The sequence below is a fragment of the Salminus brasiliensis genome, chromosome 1 (assembly GCF_030463535.1).
Source record: "Salminus brasiliensis chromosome 1, fSalBra1.hap2, whole genome shotgun sequence".
Lineage (NCBI taxonomy): Eukaryota > Metazoa > Chordata > Actinopteri > Characiformes > Bryconidae > Salminus > Salminus brasiliensis.
In genome coordinates this window covers 79,583,344-79,603,828 of record NC_132878.1, presented here as the reverse complement: position 1 = coordinate 79,603,828, position 20,485 = coordinate 79,583,344, and the positions used below count along the sequence as shown (strand labels likewise).

Sequence of the window (20,485 nt, the reverse complement as noted above, 5' to 3'; positions counted from 1 at the left end):
AAGTAAAAGCTGGATTTGTTAATTGAAATGCTCTGCTGGGCAGTTCAAAAACTATTTACAATAGAATATGATCAGTTCTGTAATACAGAGTTTGAATAAAAAAATTACAAATAAAATAGCAAATAAAAATTAAAATAACAAAAAATACAGACATGTATTCCTAGAAATCACTAGCTCTAGATTCCTTAGGTTTCCCCACTAGTACACAGGTATTTAGTTCGGTACACTAAATATCTGTGTATATGCATAGATTCCCTGCTAAAACACACTTTTAATTTTGTGTATTTTATATATTTCTTCTTTTTTTTCTGTACGTCTTCCACTTAGTAAGGCTGAAACGTGTCACAATTTTGGGCTACTGATGCCACCTGTGGTATCTTCACTTTTTGTTTTTAAAAATGATATCTTGGCAAACCAATTAATAGCCTTAATAGTTATGAATACAATGGAATGGAAAATAGCCTGTTTTTCCTGAAGCATTTTTATTAACTGCAGTGAAATCACAGTTTTGCTCATATTTACCAGTAAGTATATTCATTTTTGTTATCAGGTTATTTAATGTGTTTCCATGGATTTATTGTTAGGGCACCATTAGGAAGATTCAATTTTACTCTATTGAATCTAGTAACTCTGGCGTTAGCTAAAACTAAAACACTAAAAACATTGTTCTCTCAACAAACTAATATTCTGCCATATTATAAGATAAATTAAAAGTTGTTTTCTCCAGCTCATTGGATTCAGCACCGAGAGTGCTTGTTCAGTGAATGTAATGCAAATCAGCAACACAATTTTATTAGACAACAAAATTTAAGAAATTAAGCAACAACATTTTTTGGCCCCATGTTATAAAGTGCACATGCAGTCAGTATGTACAAGCTCTGGATCAAACACAATTTGAGAAGGAAGCCCTGGAGCTGACCCCCTCACTGCTTCCCAGTGTGGTGTATACAGTTCTGATAGGGTCTGACGGTGAGTGATGTGTGTGGTTGTGATATGAGTGTAAAGGGCCTAGAAATGGGCTCTGACTCACAGGCTCATTACAGTGCACAGAGGGGAGCCCACCACTCCCGCAGAGAAGGTAAAGGTGCTAGGGGAACACTCATCAACAGGACATCTGGACGTTCCTTCAGCTAGTTAACACTTTGGTTTTAGCCCAATCAATCATTTTACTACAACATGGCTTAAAATAGCTATTACTCAAAATAAACCATGGCATCACATGGAAATATGGAAATGCAGGAATGTGTGATGTTCTTAGCATAAGCCGGTGCAAGTCAATATAAACACCTGGGGTCTTACTTAAAATGACAATTTCCTGATTAATAAAAAAAATATGGAGCTAAAAATTCTGATGACCAATAATATAGACAGATAATATTTAATGTGGTCACACATTACACAGGCTTTACTGAATGGCGTGATAATCAACTGTTAACTGTCAATGATCAGTTCTCAGATATAAATATTCAAGATATATAGTCTCACATAATGATAAATAATACTGTAGAATGGGTGCAGAGCAGACTAGTGCTTTAGGTTATAGGTTTTCTTCAAAATAATAAAGTTTGTTCTCATGCTGATTATAAATAATGGATTTATAGATTCAGTTCATGTTCTACAGGAATCCGTCAATTAGCTAGCCTGCTATCACTGTCTCTCAGCTCTGTGGTGGATATGCATCTCTCTGCAGCAGTGGAGTTATGGAACACGCTCTCAGCTTTCTTGGCTAAATATTTTGCAACAGTCAAAACAACAGTCATGTAAAAAACTAAGTACAACATCTCTGAATTCTATGGTTTTACATGTAAGGATATAATAATAGTAAAAAGAAAAATCTGGTCTTTTGAAGGTCTCAAAATTAGGTAAGTGCAGTCTCAGATGAACAACATATAACAAATTAAATTAACTAAAAAGAGATTTATTGGTCATACTGCACAGCAAAAAAAACAAATACAGCATATCTGCACAGACACCTCATATCAACTGTGGTGGAGGGATGATGATTTGATTTGTTTTGCAGCCGCAGGATCTGGGCACCTTCCAGTCATTGTGTCGACCATGAACTCTTCTGTATGTTTCTCTGTGAGGCCTCTGGGGCTATTCAACAGCTAAAGCTTGACCGAAATTGGGTCATGCAACAGTACAATGATCCCAAGCAAACCAACAAATCTACATTACAGAATAGCTGAAAAAGAAAATAATCAAGGTTTCAATGGCCCAATCAAAATCCAGACCTCAACCCAACTGAAATGCTTTGGTGGGACCTTAAGAGAGCTGTGCATAAATGAATGCCCACAAACCTCAAAGCACTGAAGCAAGAAGAGTGGTCCAATCTTCCATCTAGAAGGATATGAGAGACTGATAAAGTCATAAAGAAAACCATTACTTCAAGTAATTGCTGATAAAGGTGGCTCTACAAGCTATTGATTCATGGGGTGTACTTAGTTTTTTTTTACGGATGGCTTTTCCATTTTGATGCCATGTTAAATAAATAACACAATGGAATCTGTGAATTCTGTTTATTGCTGTTCATTTGAGGTTATGTTTACCTAAATTTAAAACCTGCTGAGGACCAGCTGTTGTTTTATACCCTGATACATAAAACCATATAATTCAAAGAAGGTGTACTTTGTTTTTCACATGACTTTATATTCAAACAAAGAGAATGTTTGATATGTCTTTTGACAAATTGCCACGAACAAAAATATATTACATTTTTAGCTAATGTTACATTATGTTTAGTTTTTAGTTGACTTTACATTTATTTTTACAGCCCAATATTAAGTCCTTTTTGTAGTAGTTGCCATTTTCTTTTGGTCTTATGATAAAATGTGCAAAAAAATGGTAAGAATAAACGTGTTGTATAATTCTACTGGCATCTAAAGGATTCTGACAGCTGAGCATAGAAATAACTTTATGTGGTGACAAGAAATGGTTATTCTACTGACTGATTACACATATTAATTTGAGTCCAATCAATCTAGTTCAATAGTTGTTTGCCACATTAAAGTTTTGGCTTCTCTCTTTTTACAGTGTGGTTACAAAGGTACAATTCAAGGTATAGGTATAAACTGTAATGTGTATGTGTTGTAAATCTATATTCATGGCTAAGAACTGTCCATAATTACAGATTCATGTATTTGTGCATTTTTAAAGATTCTATTTGCATGGTATAATGATAGGTATGGGGAAATACAATGTACAACAGCTTCCCTAAAGCTAGCCTGAATGACAGAACTGTCAAGACACATGGGACAACAGAATGGACGTATAGAATCTCCATATTTATGACAGCTAGTCTGCACATGATTACAGAATGATACATCCACATTTTAAGGATGGTATAATGAAAGGTATGGAGAAACAGAATACAACTATGGTCAGAGACAGACTCCTGGGAATGCATAACAAGAATATAATGTAAAGAGAGCTCAAGAAATTTTTAACAACCTCCCACAGTGGCGTACTTGACCTAACAGGAAGATGCTCTGGGAATTGTTTTTCGCTCATTAAGTAACAACACAAATGACAGCTGATGCTGACATTAATGCTGCATGATTTAATATTCAGTTGAGGGTGTCTGGTATGTAAGTCTCAGGGTTCTATACAAAGTGAGGCAATGTTAACCTAATGAGTGTACGACTCTACGGTCCTGAGATGAGCTGGGTCACCAAGGGGAAAAAGTGAGAACATGAGAAAGAACTGATTTTCCACACCAATTACACTGGTTTACAGGTAGCCCAGAAAAGTGAGGGCCCAGGGAGGCGGGGGGCACTGTCCTACATGCTAATGTGCCTATGTAACTGCTGTATCTCTTAGGAGAGCCCTGCCTCAACGTGAGCATTATTTTCCAACCTGCTGTCACTATGACTTATTTTAACATGTGTCAATCTCCATCGCTTTTCAATTTTCGAGTGCAGCTGCCACTGCTAAAAGCTCCTGGAGAATAATAGAGTTATTCTGCCTGAGGGTTTGACTCGCGAGCACACAATGTGCACTTAATAAAAGAGAGAATGCTAACTGAGGAAGCCTCGCTGCACGCCAGTGTTCGTCAGCTCTCAGGGGCACGAAGGAAGAATCAGCAAACGTAATTACCACACGCCATGACAGCTCCCCGACGCAAGCAATACGAGACTTTCCCCTGTTTACTTACCAGCTCAGGAGCTTCCCACCTCATTCCTAAAGCAGAAAGTAGCACTCAATCACTTTTTGTGCCCCTCTCATACTCGCTCCTTCTTCCTTCCTCATCTCCTCTCCTGCTGTCACTCCATCTCTGCCAGGCTTGGAGACACCGACCAGGTGGATACTTGAATCTGTACAGCACTTTAAGTCTTCAACTCGCCTCAACTCACAGTTTCCATGGTTACGGGCTGGGAGGAATTGAAGACTGAAAATGACATACAGGGGAACCGGTGTCTTCTTCGATGAGTTCGGCTGAACGTCTTCATTATTGCTTATCACATGCGCACACAAACATTGGCCAGAGAATATGCACCAAGTTACAAGGCAATATAAAATTCTTGCCTTGCCCACATGGTCTGCATGGATTGCATTAGGTCCATATAGTGACATAAGAATTCATGCAAAATCAAACACAAAAACGATGAATACATGTGAGAGAAAATGGAAAGTAAATTCTTAGTTCAATAAACCCACACATTCCAAAGTGTTGAGAACTTTATTTTGATGGAATGAGGCAACAGCAATGCCTAAAGGCTACCACACACTGGACGCACCACACCATGCAGAATGATGTAGCCCCTAGTATACAATATAGTATGGGAAAATTATACTTTAAGATGGTGTAGTATCTGGTGTTTAAAATTTCTGTTCTGTGTCTATGTAGCAAAAAAGCTTTTGTAATAGGGTCACAGGGTGGGGACGCTGTGGGAGCTGACTGATTGGTGAAAAAAAGGGAGAGTAAACAAACCTGCTAAATATGCCTCAGCAGTAGAAAACACTCCTAAGACCATTCACTCAACTTTGTGCTCTAGACATTGCTCTCTCACAATTTTAATAATCAACTAATTGGTGCAGAAGTTAAGAAATTGAAAATAGCAGGTAATTAATTGGTAATCAGTGGATCTGTAGCTGAGCTAGCTAAGCAAACTTGGCTACAGAACCAGCACCACAGGAGAAAAAGTCTACTTTCCAACAGCACGATCTGCAGCATGTGCAGACTGCAGACTGTGTGAGCAAACTGAACTTTGCATTTGACCATTTTTCGGTTTTGGAATAATGCGGTATGAGATGGGACAGTCATGTAAATCTAGAACCATCTATTTGAAATTCTTACAGTGCTCTCCACCCCTAGTACTGTGTACCGCAATAATATTTAAAGATGGTATGATGATATGAAAAAAGTGGATACTGCCCAACCCTACCATATACCACATAATTAATGATGTTACCAGTGCTGGGAGGGTGAATGTATCATACAGGTTTCTTCCAAAACATGTGAAGCCCCAGCTGGAAATGACTATTGATGGGTATTGTTACCAGGCCAATATCAGCAGAAAATGCTGGATCAGATATTGGATTGGAGAACAATAAACATCACATCCTGTAAGAAATCTATCCTGACGTAGCACACACTCTCACTGGGCTTTATTTTAGCTGTGTATTTCTTTCTGTGGGGTAGTGTTTAAGTAGCTTGAGTATGGCAGCCGACTTCTGATTCTTAGGTAAAGTGCTATGATTAAAAACACATTTTAAGGCTTAGAAGTTTTTAAAGAAAAACAGTTGCATTGTCTTGACTTTTGTATTTTTATCATTGGTATCTGAAAAAAAGAATTTGTGTGATCTCTAACACCGTCCCATAGCTTTGAACTGCTGCTAATGTCATCATTGGACAGCTCAACTGCCTATTCTGTTATGGTGACTTACCCGGGATGGAACTGTGAATTGAACTTGCCATCTACAAACAGTAAGACTGATGCTTTAACATTGTGCTTTATTAGTTTAACCAATTTTCTCTGTGAATTTTTCATGTCAAGCCATTTGCTATCATTTTTATAGGCTAGTTCTGGAGTTATTTGTTTTCACCTGAGTAGAGCTCAGTGATGGAAGCAGTGGTGGAAGTTGCAGGGCAGTGACCTGCATCAACAGCAAATGACAGTGTGTGCACCGGCATTAAAAACAATGGTTTCACATTTTCACATGTCATGTAGTCCATTTAGTGTGTGGTAGCCTTAAGGGACACAGATCTGCGTTTAACAGAACAGAATATACTCATGAACTTGAATTTAACTGCAGGGAAATCATTCAGTTATTCATTTCAAGACAGTGTTTATTAACTACAGCAACTAACATGTCACATTATAAATAACCAATAATGTATAACCAACACCAGAACATTATTATGAAGCTCTGGTGAAAGGGATGCGTTGGGTGCTTGTGAGGCTCTTTGGTTAGTTCAAAACACATGAATAAACATTTGTGTGGATGTTTTAAATTTAGCTTAAAAACGTATAACTTGAACCACTAACGTAGGTCTTCTTCTCTGGAAGGCAGTGGATATACATTATATGGTGCACTCCACAGGACTCCGATCTTTTTGTTTTGTGTTAGAAAGCTAGTTAGCTATGCTCTAATAATCTAAATTGCCTGCTGGAATGCTGAGTTAGCATAGCTAGCTACTTTAAGATTTGTGTCCATAGCAGTCGTCTACCTCAGACAGCACCCACTTTGAATACAATACCGTGGCCGTGGTGTAATAAGGTGAATAAAACTTAATAAGACTATAAGGAATTAAAGATTGACATTGCTGAATGCAGTTCTAGATGATTTATAAAAAGGGATTTTTAAGAAGGTTACTAAAAGTACTCAATCTGAATGCTTTACATAACCCCCATTTAGAGACACATGGACAGACTTTGTATTTAGAATAGAATAATGCACTTTGGTTTGTGGGGTGCATAACGATAGTTAAGTTTGAGGATTCAGGCTTCTAAGAGGAATTATTTATAAGAAACAATTAGAATACAAAGAGAAACACCAGTCAGTGTATGGATCTACTGCTAATTAGATGTCAGGCTCTCAGATGTCAGTCTTCAGTCCTTGCAGTGCTGCTATACACATTTCAGAGGGACATTTCACCATTCTTCAAACAGACTCATTACGTTTAAGAGGTAGGAGCAGGTAGAGTGGGTTCTCTTGAGACTTAAATAAAACCCGTCCAGATTTGCAATGAAACAGAACCCACCAGACCATATTACTTTAGTCCAGTGGTTTTAGCTCTGTGCTCATTAACCAAATTTATGTGTTTTATTTCTTTTTCTATAACTGTTCAACCTCCAACAATTCATCTTTAAAGTTTTTCTTCTTCTTCTTCTTCTTCTTCTTCCTATATTTACTTTTAGATGATGGTATATTGCATTTGAAGATCTTTTGCTTTATCAACAAAAGCATGGCATTAATATTAAAATTTTAATTTAAATGAACTGTTGCTTGATTTGATATAACTGCTCACTGGTTCCATTACTACTACTCTCCATATAATGACTCAGGAATGACTGATTTACCTGATTGTAACGTATTTGAAGTGATGAGCTGAATAATGGAACTAATACGCATTACTGGACTTTTCATTCATTTTCACAAGCACATACAAGCAATCTGAGAATATTGATAGATTATGTAGACATTCCATATAGACAATCCATAGAGAATATAGACATTCCTCAGACTGTACTCACCTGTTTGTTCATGAAGATGTAGATGACTGGGTTGATGACTGTGCTGGCTTTGGCGAGCAAAGAGGGCACAATGCTGGCCTCTGGAGTGACCAGTCCGGGATGCCCAAAGGTGGCCAACAAGGCCATGATGCCGTAGGGCAGCCAGCACAGGAGGTAGCACACCACCATGGTGATCACCAAGAAGAGCACGCGCTGCTCCCGCTTACGACTCACAACCGTGTTGATCCTGCTCACCTTCATTAGGAAGAGTTGGAGAAAGAAACAATCAGGAAAATAACACGGGCAGCTTTATGGTTGCTAATGTTGTAAAGTGCATAGTGGAGCTATAAAAGAATAAAACGTCTAGCCGCTAACTCTGCTTACTCTTTGCTCCTGTCTGCAGTTCAAACATAACTAAGCCTTTTGATATGTAACCGAACAACCAAGGCAAATGCTTCAAAGAAAGTCTCAACTTGATTAATTTTTGTATTTTGTATCCCTGTGCCTAATGGCAATGACTACATCCACAAATCAATTATGTTCAATCAGACAACACTCAAAATAATTAAAAAAAACATCACTAAGAAAGCTTTTGAATGAAGTGCAGCTGAAAAAGCAATCCTCTGTGGGAAGGAAAGAAATTTGTTCAAAAGGTATTCACTTTGGGCCTCTACTTCATTAGTTTTACAAGCAGCATTGAACCTCATATTAATTACCAAATGCCTCCGTAGTGTTGGGTTGTTGATCTCAAGTCTACATTTCTGGCTCAAAACATACAGTGGGTTTTCTTGATTTCAGCAGTACAGCTGCACTATACTGGCTTTAGGTTGGAACAGACTAAGTACCATTCATGCCAAGGGCAGGACACTAATGTCACAAAGATTTTCATTCATAGTTGGCTTAAGTCTGCCATGCTTTGTTCCATTTCTGAGACCTCCTTGAACACACAGAAACTGATTTCTTAAAAAGATTTCCAAGGATTTCCTTCTCCTGTACAGTTGCCATTATTGAAGAAATGCAAGACATTTGCATGACAGTGACTGAGAGCTCACTGATAACATAAAGACCAACTTTGTAAAAAATTGATAAACTAATACTACCAACCATACTGAAACTCAGTCATGTCCAATGTCTGAAAACAAGATTACTGAAGACATTCTGAAGTGCATAGTTCATAAGATAACATAACTACCTACAAATGCCTTCCATGAGAACTTAAGTCCACATAACATTGTAAAGGCTTATGTGTGACACATCAAAAAAGCTGAAAGAGGGGGTTTAGAACCTCCACTGAGCTGAAATAACAAAAACGACCAACACAGCCTTCATGACAACTGATGCTTTTTGGAATAAAACTTTATAAATTTTTATGTAGGTGTTTGTCAGTTGTCCTGAAAGGTGTCATGTAGCCTTTTGCTCTATCACTGCCCTTCAGTAAAGTGTGTTGAAACTTTTGTGCTGAGTACTGAGTTTTCAAAAATGTCCATCCTGGAAAGCATTTTTTCTCAGTGACCTAAAGCACTGTTTCTGTGTGAATGAGAGGCCGAGAGATAAAAAAAAGCAAAAAACTAATATGTGTGGAGGAGTTCAGACCCTTCAACCAACACTGACTAAGCATCACAAATATGTATTCTACTCAGAAATTTCAGCCCAGACACAAGATACAAAAACAAAAGGCTTCTAGTGCCTGGCAAGCCTAGAAAATTAGAAGCAATTACTCAGGAATAATAACACTGACCTGCATATAATGGAACAGTGAGGTAATAAACCGAAACCTAGATGCTGGTTCTGGATTGCTTGAATCACTTGATTTATTAGGAGAGTGCATTTTATATTGATAATATTTATCCCTCAGTTACATTTCTTACATATACTATATGTCCAGATGTTTGTGGACAGTGACACCCCTTCTTATGAATGCATTCAGCTATTTCAAGTTGCCCCCATAGATACACAGGGGCTAGACACGCACAGCTTGTCTAGCCCCTGAACTGCCAGTAGAATAGGACTCTGGAGCAGATAAACAATGCCAGGTGTGGACTAGAGTGGTATAAAACCCCCAGGAATAGTGCTCCATCCAGTACTTCCTAACATCCTGACCTTACTAACCCTCTTGTTGCTGAATGCAGTTAATCCTCACAGCAATGTTCCAAAATCCAGTAAAAAAAGCCTTCCCTGGACAGTAGACACAGTTGCTCCAACAAAAACGGGATACATTCTTTTTTTTAATTACCCTTGGTGAGAAACAATGAATGAGTTAGTGTCCCAATACTTTTGTCCATATAGTGTATGTCCAATTATTTTTTTAAATTTCTCGCACTGCATCGGATTGTGCCTTTAAGAGAGATATTTTGAAATGGGCTCTGCTCAGATTGGCCACCCTGTATTGTGACTCATTCAAAAGGCAGGTTGGACTGAAACACTCCATTTAACTTCAGCAAGCATAGGCGGAGCTAAACTGCTGTCAACTGCAAAGACTGATATTCAAATGCCTAGGTTTATTTGTAACAATGTTTTCAGCTTATTTTTCATATCTGTACAATATGCACTGAAATAATAATGGCACATCTTGAAACCCTGGAAGTGTTTAATTTATATTACTTTATATTACTTTATTTAAAGTGTTATGTTTACTGCACTTACTAAGCAAAATTCCTAAAAAAACCCTGTGTGTTTAACATACTTAGTAAAATAAAACTAAACCACACGTCCAGCTCAGATAAGATCAATACTGCAGGCCCTCATTTGTTACATAATATTTTGTATTTTCTGTACTTGGGATTCTGGTCCCAAAATCATGCAGTTGCACTCTTCAGTACTAATTAATAGCAAGGGGATATAAAGTCTAGAGGGGCAGCAGCGTTTTTTATTCCCAGGTCTGTAGTGTCAAGGAATTCACTGCTCGCAGATTCTTACTTTTGGGCCCAAAGCTGTTTGACATTTTGAGACTCAACACTGTGCTGATTGATGGACGTGGCATTAATTGGCACCCTGTTGATTTGAACCACACTTTGTATTATTTTTCCCCTATATCTTGGATTGAGGCAAAAAATGAAGCACAGAGGCACAGGAGGACAAGATGTAGACGGGAATTCATGCAGCCAGAGAGGCACGAAACAGCCCTGGGATGTGCAGTCCAGATGCTGCTGCCAGTGGCACAGCTGTGGCTGTACTTCTAATTAAGGGTGAGGGCTCGTGCAGAGGCAGGTTAAAATGTATGTCTGAGCCGAGCAAAGAACACAGCTGCTTCACGGATTGGCTGCTCTGGAGCAGTTCACTTTTGAGTGGCAAGAGGAATCTTTGTGGTGACATATAAAAGCAGCTTGTTGAGATGTGTGGAATAGGAGAGGAGGGGAGCTTGGCAGCTCACTATATGAAATGTAACAGTAGCTTAACTCAAAACACTCAAAAAACCCAAAACAATTCACATTCAGATTCAAAACTTTGTCCATCATTACATGATAGAAATTTATCTTTGACACGCTGCAGCGCATACAACAGGCCACCTACATACCTAATACTCATTGCACTTAAGAAAAGATCTTCTTTGAAAGGACAGATTTAATACATAATATCCTTAAAAAAAAAACCTAATATCCCTGAGGTCATGACAATTCATAAATTGTCCAATTACATTCATCTATTATGCATGTACTGATATGTAGTTGTCTTAAATAGTACAGGACGCTGATATTGGAGAACGCTATTACTTTTAATTACTTTCTGATACTATTTAAATGTTATTACATAATTACATGTTTAATAACATTGTGTTTAAACACAATCAGTTACACATCACATTTGTTTGGCATTTGCTGTCTACAACGTCGACGGTGCACTTCTGCATGTATGTTGTTAAGCAGTTAAAGTCACTTCATGAAAACCTTTCAGCAAAAAAAACAAAAAAACATTTAGAGTAAAAGTTTAAATTGCATATGAGTGAGAATCCGAAATTACAACATGCTTTATTATGTTTTCAAAATGCCGTCCATCCCCACAAGTTCACAGTACTGTCTCTGCATACTAGAGTTTGCACAGCACTGTAAAACATCAAATTCTACATTCACTATTTTTTTAGTGCTGCAGTCAACAAAACATTTTAAGTCAAGCTTATTTGAAAAACAACAGTGCTGGAGGCTAAAATTGCCTACACATTTTTGTCTGATTGTAACCCCATGTTCTGCTGCTCAATTAGTTCACTTCTAATCACCACCTGCAGGTTAGATCTTGCATGATGTATCACATGATTTCCACAGTGTAGCCTCCTGACTGTAGAGTACTGAGGCATTCCTGGGTTTTAAACTGAAGCAGGCAGTTAGACAGTTGTGCCACCCTGAGTAAATGTCCAGAACTGTGGGTTCACAGCTTTATTAGGGCTTTTTAGGGGCTCTATTTAGGGGCACATTAAAGTAAAATTACACTATGTAATTTTACTGTGTTACAAGTTTATTGTTTATAGTGCCTGGCAAAGTAGAGTCCTATAAGAGTTGGAATTTGAACCCTGTTCAGAAAAAGTAAAAAAAAAAAACAAGTCTAACCAGAAGCTGGAGTCATTGTCAGGGCATCACTAACTGAAGCATTTTCCATGATATGTTTAGGCTTATATGCCTGTTGTTTCTTATAATTCCCACAACGCAACTAGATTTCAGTCTGGCTAATCAGAGATGCACTTGACTACCAACTGTACATGCACATGACTAAAATCTTATCAGGATATTAGTCACATGAACTGATCAGGTGTAAATAAGGTCTTGTCTTATTTTCAGCTGTTTAATATATACCAACCAAACTCAAAGAAATACAACATAATAAACACAAAGCATTTTTTTTGCTTAAAAAGCTGGAGGGGAGCCCTGGGCACTACTACTACTGTACTGCTGCTGTAGTGTAGTCACTGGCTATCACAAAAGGATGTTGTAATTTTAGATTATTTCTCACAGGCAGCATATTAAGGCAAGCAGAAATACTGTTAAATATGTAGATTCTTTACTTTTAGCCACAGTTGTGTTTGTACAAAGCGGAAGAGATATTTTATTGTGTTACTGTTGCCTTTGCAGAGAGAAATATTAAAAAGATCTATTCAAAATGCAGATCTGCAGATCAGATAACTGCACAATCAATGATGTAATTATACGAACGTTTAATGAAATTTAACTAGAACACCAAAGCTACAGAAGCAACTCCTAGGGATTTTTTCAAAGGATTTATCTAAGAAAAAGTACTAAATGAGGCTAAACTGATAGTAACATCAGTTCCTGCCATCACTGACTAATCTCCCTCTGTGCTGCATTATTAGAGATGCTGTATGTAAACCTGTGAGCATGCTGATGCCATGCTGATGTTGTGAGTGCATATCTGGCAGGCAGGGTGGAGGCTTCAGGAGGCTAAGTGGAGATGATAATGGACATGGCAACTCAAGAGGCTGTCAAGGCAGAGCACCAGCAGCACAGCTGCAGCTGCGCTGAAGGTCGCAGTGCTGGGTAACTGCACAACCAGGCAGGTATGCCATTGCTAGGTAGATTTAATCTAAAGCAGATAGGACACCTGAGTTCATAGTAGAGGAGGGATGATATGATATTATATGATATGATAAGTCGTGATACTTGAGCCATGATACATTTTGGCACTAATGAACCTTCAAAAAAAAAAAACTTTACTTGGACTACATTTGGTAGGTACTGAACATTGTATACCAGAAATACCCCACAAGACCTGCCTGATTGTTTTGGAGGTATTCTGGCCCAGTCTAGCCATCACAATTTGACCCTTGTCACATCACTCTCAAGGACTGACTGTTCACTTGCTGTCTAATATATCAACCCTTTGACAGATGCCACTGTAGATGAAGATAATCATTGTTTCTAACTTCCTCTGGTGCTAATGTTATGGCTGATATTTCTCTGTGTGTATATTTTTAGAAGGAGGCTTACCTAAAGCTTTACTCATTTCTCTAAATGCTAAAGATTTAACTTATTGATTCATTATGTGAAGTTTATCACTCAAATAGTTCAGTGCATTATACAGATTTATAGAGTTTACAATAGAGACGGTTAGTCCATCAAAACTGATGAATGTGCAGGTGTCCCAATACTTTTGTCCATAATATTCATGTTTAATTTATATAATGTTATAGAAAATATTTTACAGTTTTAAATTAGAAAGAAAAGGCAAAGATGTACAAATATACTAATGTACTAATGCTCCTTTAAGTCAAACACCAAACCAAAAGTATTGAGATGCTATGTTGTGTCATTTTCTCCCGTCTCTTAGTTTGTGGCTTCCGAAAATGGCCTCACTTGCTCTTCTATCTGTGATCTGGACAACAAAGGCAGAGACAACAAAGGCTGTGCTGATTTAACAGCACTCTCTGTGCTTTATAGCACTGCTCCGTAGTTTAGGTTGCACTCATGAATTTCCTCATTTATATCAAATTGATTGAGTAGGTGCTGCAGTAAATAGTGGAGACGCACGCACACACACACAGCTCCCAAGGGGAGAGTTGAAGCTCACACATAAGTCCATTAGAACGAAGACTTCATTACGCAGCAGAGCCATCTGCAGAACACTCCCTCTCTCACACACGCACACACACATTCACAGATTACAAAGACCTGTAATCACTTTAATCAGTACTGACAATCACACCACTGGACAGTGCATGATTAAATATAACCGCAGCTGTGTACAAGACATGACTTAACTCATAATTGCTTAATTAGGAGTCATGATATTCAACAAACAGTAATTAACAAACATTTATAGCAGCACTCTTTAGGAATTTTCAGCTGTGGCTGGTTTGTGACATTTTTCATGCACATATTTCTTGTTGCTCAGTGCAAACGAACATAAAAGACATAAAATGAACAACCAGGAATTACCTGGATTAGCATGGCAGAGTAATAAAACATCTAGTCCTACAGAAATGTCACATTTATTTCTGCAGTGAAATTAACAAATTGTAGTTATTTTAGCACAGCATTGCTTAGTAAACACATCATATATCGGTTTGAGATACACTCTATGTCCAAATGTTTGTAGACACCACTTCTAATGAATGCATTCAGCTACTTTAAGTTGCGCCCATTGCTGACACAGATCTGCAAATGCACATACACACACAGAGGGGAATAAAGCCCCACAGCATTGAACGGTGGTGATCGTCCAACATCCTGACTTCACTAACACTCTTATCGCTGAATGCAATCAAATTCTCACAGCTCCAAAATGCTCCAAAATCTAGTAGAAAGCCTTCCAAGGACAGAACTCCACCACTGTAATAATTCGAATGAACCCCTTCAGTACGATATAGATCCTTTTTGCTTAGGGTGATAGAAATAAAGGAATGTGGGCAGTAATCTACGGTATACTCACTGGCTACATCTTTTAAACAACATAAATATACAAAATATAATAAAAAATAAAACATTTAGGGTGTTATGCAGAATCATATTATAAGGCCAGGGGTTTAAGCACTATAGAGACCCATTTAAACATCCAAGTTGTTAATGTGCTATACAGAACCACTGCCTTTACCAAAGAAACCTTGAAGACCCCCTTTTAAAAGACAGAATGTGTGCATTTTATTATGTGTTCTTATTTTTTCTTTCCACATAATAAAACAGCCCTTTCTAGAGTTCGACTTATCCTAGCAGATGGATGGGCAAAGCACAGGGAGAATACAGAACACAGCAGTTTGTTTATTAGAAAGGATTTTTGGCATTTCACAACAAGCTGCATACAAATGCGAGTATGCAGACACAAACAATAAAAAACAAAGAGAAAATCACAACAAATCACCATAAAAACTATTGAGCTTTAATGGTGCATGATCAGCTTCTTGCAAAAAGGTTGCATATCTAAGTTGTCAGCAACAGTACACTCTACAGGTGCAGAATAAACAATGTGTGAGTCATCAAAAGCACAGTATACTGGCAGAAATCTTGCAATCAGTGGTCATAGGCTTGATGGTAGGAATAGGACACTTGTGTTCAGATGATTAGGCTCCAGCAATAGATGGCAGCTGCATCCTTCACACTGCACATGCTGAGCCACAAGTACTAAACCTTGAAATATTTGACGGTCTTGGGTCACATTTGTTGTGTAGCAGACTGTGTCTGACCTGGTTTAGTTTTGTACCCTCTATTGTTTTGACCCTAAACATAAATATAAATCTTAACCCGACATTCTGAAGACACTCATGTAGGCAGAGATATCCAGAAAACCAACCTTTTTCAGTTTAATTAGAAAAAACAGATCAGATTTCACTGGGCTAGAATCTTACAATCTTGTCAGGCTGCATTCAATATCAGACAGCTTTGAATGGTCTGATCAGAGTTTAATGGTTTAAGGCAGAATATTGGCCGGCTGCATTCAATATCAGACAGCTTTTAATGGGCTGATCAGATTTTGACGGTTTCAGGCAGAATTGTGTCAGGCTGCATTCAATATCAGACAGCTTTGAATGGGCTGATCAGATTTTGACGGTTTCAGGCAGAATTGTGTCAGGCTGCATTCAATATCAGACAGCTTTGAATGGGCTGATCAGATTTTGATGGTTTAAGGCAGAATTTTGTCATGCTGCATTCAAGAGCAGACAGCTTTTAATGGGCTAATCAGATTTTGACCATTTTAGGCAGAATTTTGATGGTTTTAGGCAGATTTTTGTCAGGCTGCAGTCAAGATCAGACAGCTTATGTTGGCCTGATCAGATTTTGCTGATTTCAGGCACAATTTTATCAGGGTACATTCAAGATCAGACAACTTTTGATGGCTTATTTTTCAGGCTACTTTCAAGATTAGATTTTATTGGGCTATAGATGCAATTTTGTTTGGATACAATCAGGTTCAAAGAGTAATAGAATTAGAAAGCGCAACTCAGAAACTAAGAGAGGGAAACACGGACTGAAAGGAGAAAGAATTCAGAAAATCGGGGGAGACACAAAGACTGGACGTTGTTTGAATGTCAGAGACAGAAATTAAAGGAAAAGAAAAGTAAGAAACTGGTCAAATTTGGGCACAGATTTCTCACCTATGTTCAACCTACTCACATCAAATAGACCCTGATGATGTTATGTGGACTGATGAGGAACAAAAATGGATGTGTCTTCTGATCTAAACAGATTCTCAGCTGTGGTTCACTAAAGTTTCTCTCTGACATGGGGGCAGAGCTGTTTCAATTGCGGCTGCTTAAATAGCTCTCAGTAGCTCTTCTCCCTCTATTTCTCTCCTTTTTTACCTCCTCCTTCCTCTCTCTTTAAACAGGTATAGCTGCCTCCACCATCCACAGCAGACATTAATCAAGCTCAGGGAGCAAACATTACACCAGAATCAGTTAATCATGTCTCTGGCTGCATACACCTCAGGGTCCTCACACAGGCCCAGTAGTTGCCCAGGCTGATGAAAAAGCCCTCTGGCTCCCTTGTCTCATTTACAGCGAATAATTAAACTGCTGGCTCCACCCATACACTTCAATGCTGTAATTATTGATCATTATTGGGCACTTTGACCTGTTGTAAATTACACAAGTAAAAATGTCAAACCACAGATTTGTAAAGCAGTTGAATATTAGAGACAAGGTAACACAAAAAGAGGGCATGATATGAATATATAGTTTCCATGCACAGCTAGTGATTTCCAAACCGTACTTTTAACCCTTTAATGCTGAAACAAAAAGTGTTGATTTTTACCTTTCTATTAATTTAATGACTTTTGACGTAATGACTTATTGCTCAACGTTTTTGCTAAAAGTTTGCACATTTTGGTAACATTGGATTAACTGTTATTGTGCAATCCTTTGTGTGGTACAAAACACCAGACAGACAGATGCACAAATAACTGTTGATGACAAAATTTCAGCCATGCTTGCCCCCACAGCTCTTCATTGTTGGAGGGCTGCTTGTATGGTATCACAACTTTCCAGTAACTGGTAGGTGCCCAGCATTGAAAAAGAAATACCGTGGTACCGTGGGCCATCAGTCAGGAAGCTTCTGGCCCAAATTGGGAATAGTAAGCATCAAGAATAGTGTACGTCTGTAAAGGTTTATCACAGAGACATGTCAAGCATGCATATAGACCTGGGCAGGCCAGGTTTCCCAAGAAGGACTGGGTTAGTCTGTTTGCAGTAACACCTGCTGCTGGGCAGCTTGACAGTGCTCCATAACAACCTTAAGGCCAATGGGACTCATTCGCTTTAATGGTCCTACTTACTTAGTGGCTCTAGCAGAAACCACTGATGAGATGAAGATGGGACAAACCTGGGCATTGAAATCCGCTTGATGCCTCCTCTCCGAAAAACACACGGAAATTAATTGAAAGACTTATCTAATGTCCAAGGCCAGAGCCATAAATATGGACATAGGGAGCCATCAAAGCATTTAAGACTTTAAAATTAGGGGAAATAAAGATGGAAAATCAAACATGGACCATATCAAAGGCTCTGTGGGTTCGATTAAGAAGAAATTTCCAAAGGACTGCAGACTTGCCTGCAGGGCACAGTGTATTGCAATAACTGCAATATAATAATATCCTTGTGCAATTAAGTCTGACCTTGTTTTTTTTGTTGCTTTAACGAGTGCCTACCTTCATATGTGAACATCACATGGATTCAGGTTCTACCTGAGGATCTGCTTTCCCCTAATAACACTCAAACAAGTGCTAGGTTTCAGTGGGAGGAGAAATAAACACAGGTATTAACGGGTACAGGCCTTGTAATCAATATGAATTACTGCTGCTGTACACCAAGGGCAGTGAAGGCATCACTGCTAAAAAACAGAGCTGAAGGAAATCTAATACCACAAAGCAACATAACACCTTTTCCCAGCAAAGAGGTGAACAAACCTCATCTGACGTACAGCGTAATCACCTCTCACACAATGTATTGGCTGCTGGAGCTGTTTGTCAGGAGGTTTGAGGGCCACTAAGAGATGAGTCTGAGCTTTCATTCTACTCATTCTACTCTTCAGCTAGAGAGTTCTTGTGATTTGAAATGTGATGTTTTCCTGTATATTTTCTGGGCATTTCAGCTATAGTCTTAAAAAAGAATGGTTCCCAAATGGTCCTTGGCTTGGGTACATGGTACTAAAACCTTAATTGGTACAGAACCTTTACATAATGTGGAATGTTCTTTAAATGTTTAAAAGGTTTTAAATAGAGAGGTTCTTCTTTGCACTTGTTTGCAAAAATGGGTCTTTACAGAAACATCTACAAAAAAGTTATTGATGTATGGGCTTGGGGACAAAATGGGCTCGGTTGTGGCACTGTTCCAAAGAACCATTTTCTGGATCCTTTTAGGAGTGTACACAGACTGAATGACATGAGGGTGGCATCTGGTTGCGTTGTCAGGAAGCAGATGGCTGATTCTGCTTGAACTGTCAACACAGAGCAGTGCAAGCTCTGAACTCTGCTCCTGATCTGGATTTATGAAGTCGATCATTATAGCTCTTTTGCGATGCACCCGTCCAATCACTGAACCATTAGAGATGATTCACAGCAAAGGCTTATAGCAAGTGCTGCCAGTCCCAGAGCAATGCAACACAGGCAAAAACTGGTATAATGAGCAGTAAAACAAGTTAACACTGGACACAGTTTGCTGCCTTTTTATCTATGTTTCAGTTCATACCAGCCTTCCACACCTTTCTGATACATTTTATGTGTAAAATCCTAAAGAACCAGTCAAATAATAAACTTCAACTTTTTATAGCATTGTAAATTATATTAGAACTGTCAGGCCCTCGTTATCAAGCCCTCCCCGGGGCGATCCCAAGCCGCCGTCCACAGGTCCATATAAGTTCTTTCTGTTCATTTCTGTTGATTCATGTTTCGTTGTGTTGATTCATGATTCATTGTCTGTTCATGTGTTTCACCTGGGACTGGGAGTGCTTAAGGAGCTTTACCCCCTTTGTTCACTGCCGTGAATTGACTCCATTGGGATCTCTGAGACGCTCAGAGATTCCTTATGCATTACCGCCGTGTTCAGGTCGGCTCAAGATTGCGGTCCACGTTCGGGAGAAGGTCTCCCCCCTTACTCTAGAGACAAGCGAGGTTCCTTTGCTTCTGGCTCAGGTTCCAAGGCAACCCACATTCAAGGCAGTATGCTGCAAAGTCAAGTTAGGTCGGCCTTGCCTTTTGGTCTAGCGGCTGGTTCCCCAGCCTCCCCCCTTTTGTACACAGAGCACGGCTCTGTCCATAGTTTTGTATCATCCTGTCCAACTCCCTGCTCCTCCCAGTACCAGGTTTGTTTTGTTTGCTGTCTTGTTTGTCATGTTCTGATTCTGTTCACGGTTTTTCCCTTTGTTGCTGCACTTCACATTTCTCATCCCTTTGCTTGGTATTTGGTTTTGTTAATAAACTGTCTTGCTTTAATCTCCATCTCTGCGAGTGTTCATTCCTTTAAGTCTGGCCGTACATGCCATGACAAGAACCATCAATTTACTAAAATGTTATGATTTGGGTGGCCTGGTAGTTGAAAAGCAGCTACCCCACAGTATCAACTTATTTAAAAAAAAAAACAGATCCATTTCTGCTGTCATGTTTATTCCTTCTTAAAGCAGCAATCTAACAGAGGTTAGTTTGAAGCAGTGTGAGCTGGAACCACAGAGGCTCCTGCACGCCCCTTATGCTACACTATGGACACATGGGTGTGAATTGGGTTAGACAATGAAGCCGAATGGCTTTGGAAAATCCATATTCAGAGTGATGTGGCCTTTCATTATGATGAATGCAAGGCCACAGCTCCCAATTAAGATGTGTTGTCAAATTAAGAGCAAACTAATAAACTGTGCACAGTTCTTGTCAATTGCAACCTTTTCAAA

The 20,485-nt window shown here is 38.8% G+C and overlaps 1 protein-coding gene across 1 annotated transcript in view; it reads right to left on the bottom strand.

Annotated features, from left to right (window-relative positions):
• tmtopsb (teleost multiple tissue opsin b) overlaps positions 1 to 20,485 on the bottom strand; it is a 59,203-nt gene that overhangs the window by 12,615 nt on the left and 26,103 nt on the right. The window contains exon 3 of the mRNA XM_072690312.1: positions 7,698 to 7,931. Within this exon, the coding sequence (XP_072546413.1) occupies positions 7,698 to 7,931 (234 nt within the window). The remainder of the gene's footprint in view (positions 1 to 7,697; positions 7,932 to 20,485) is intronic.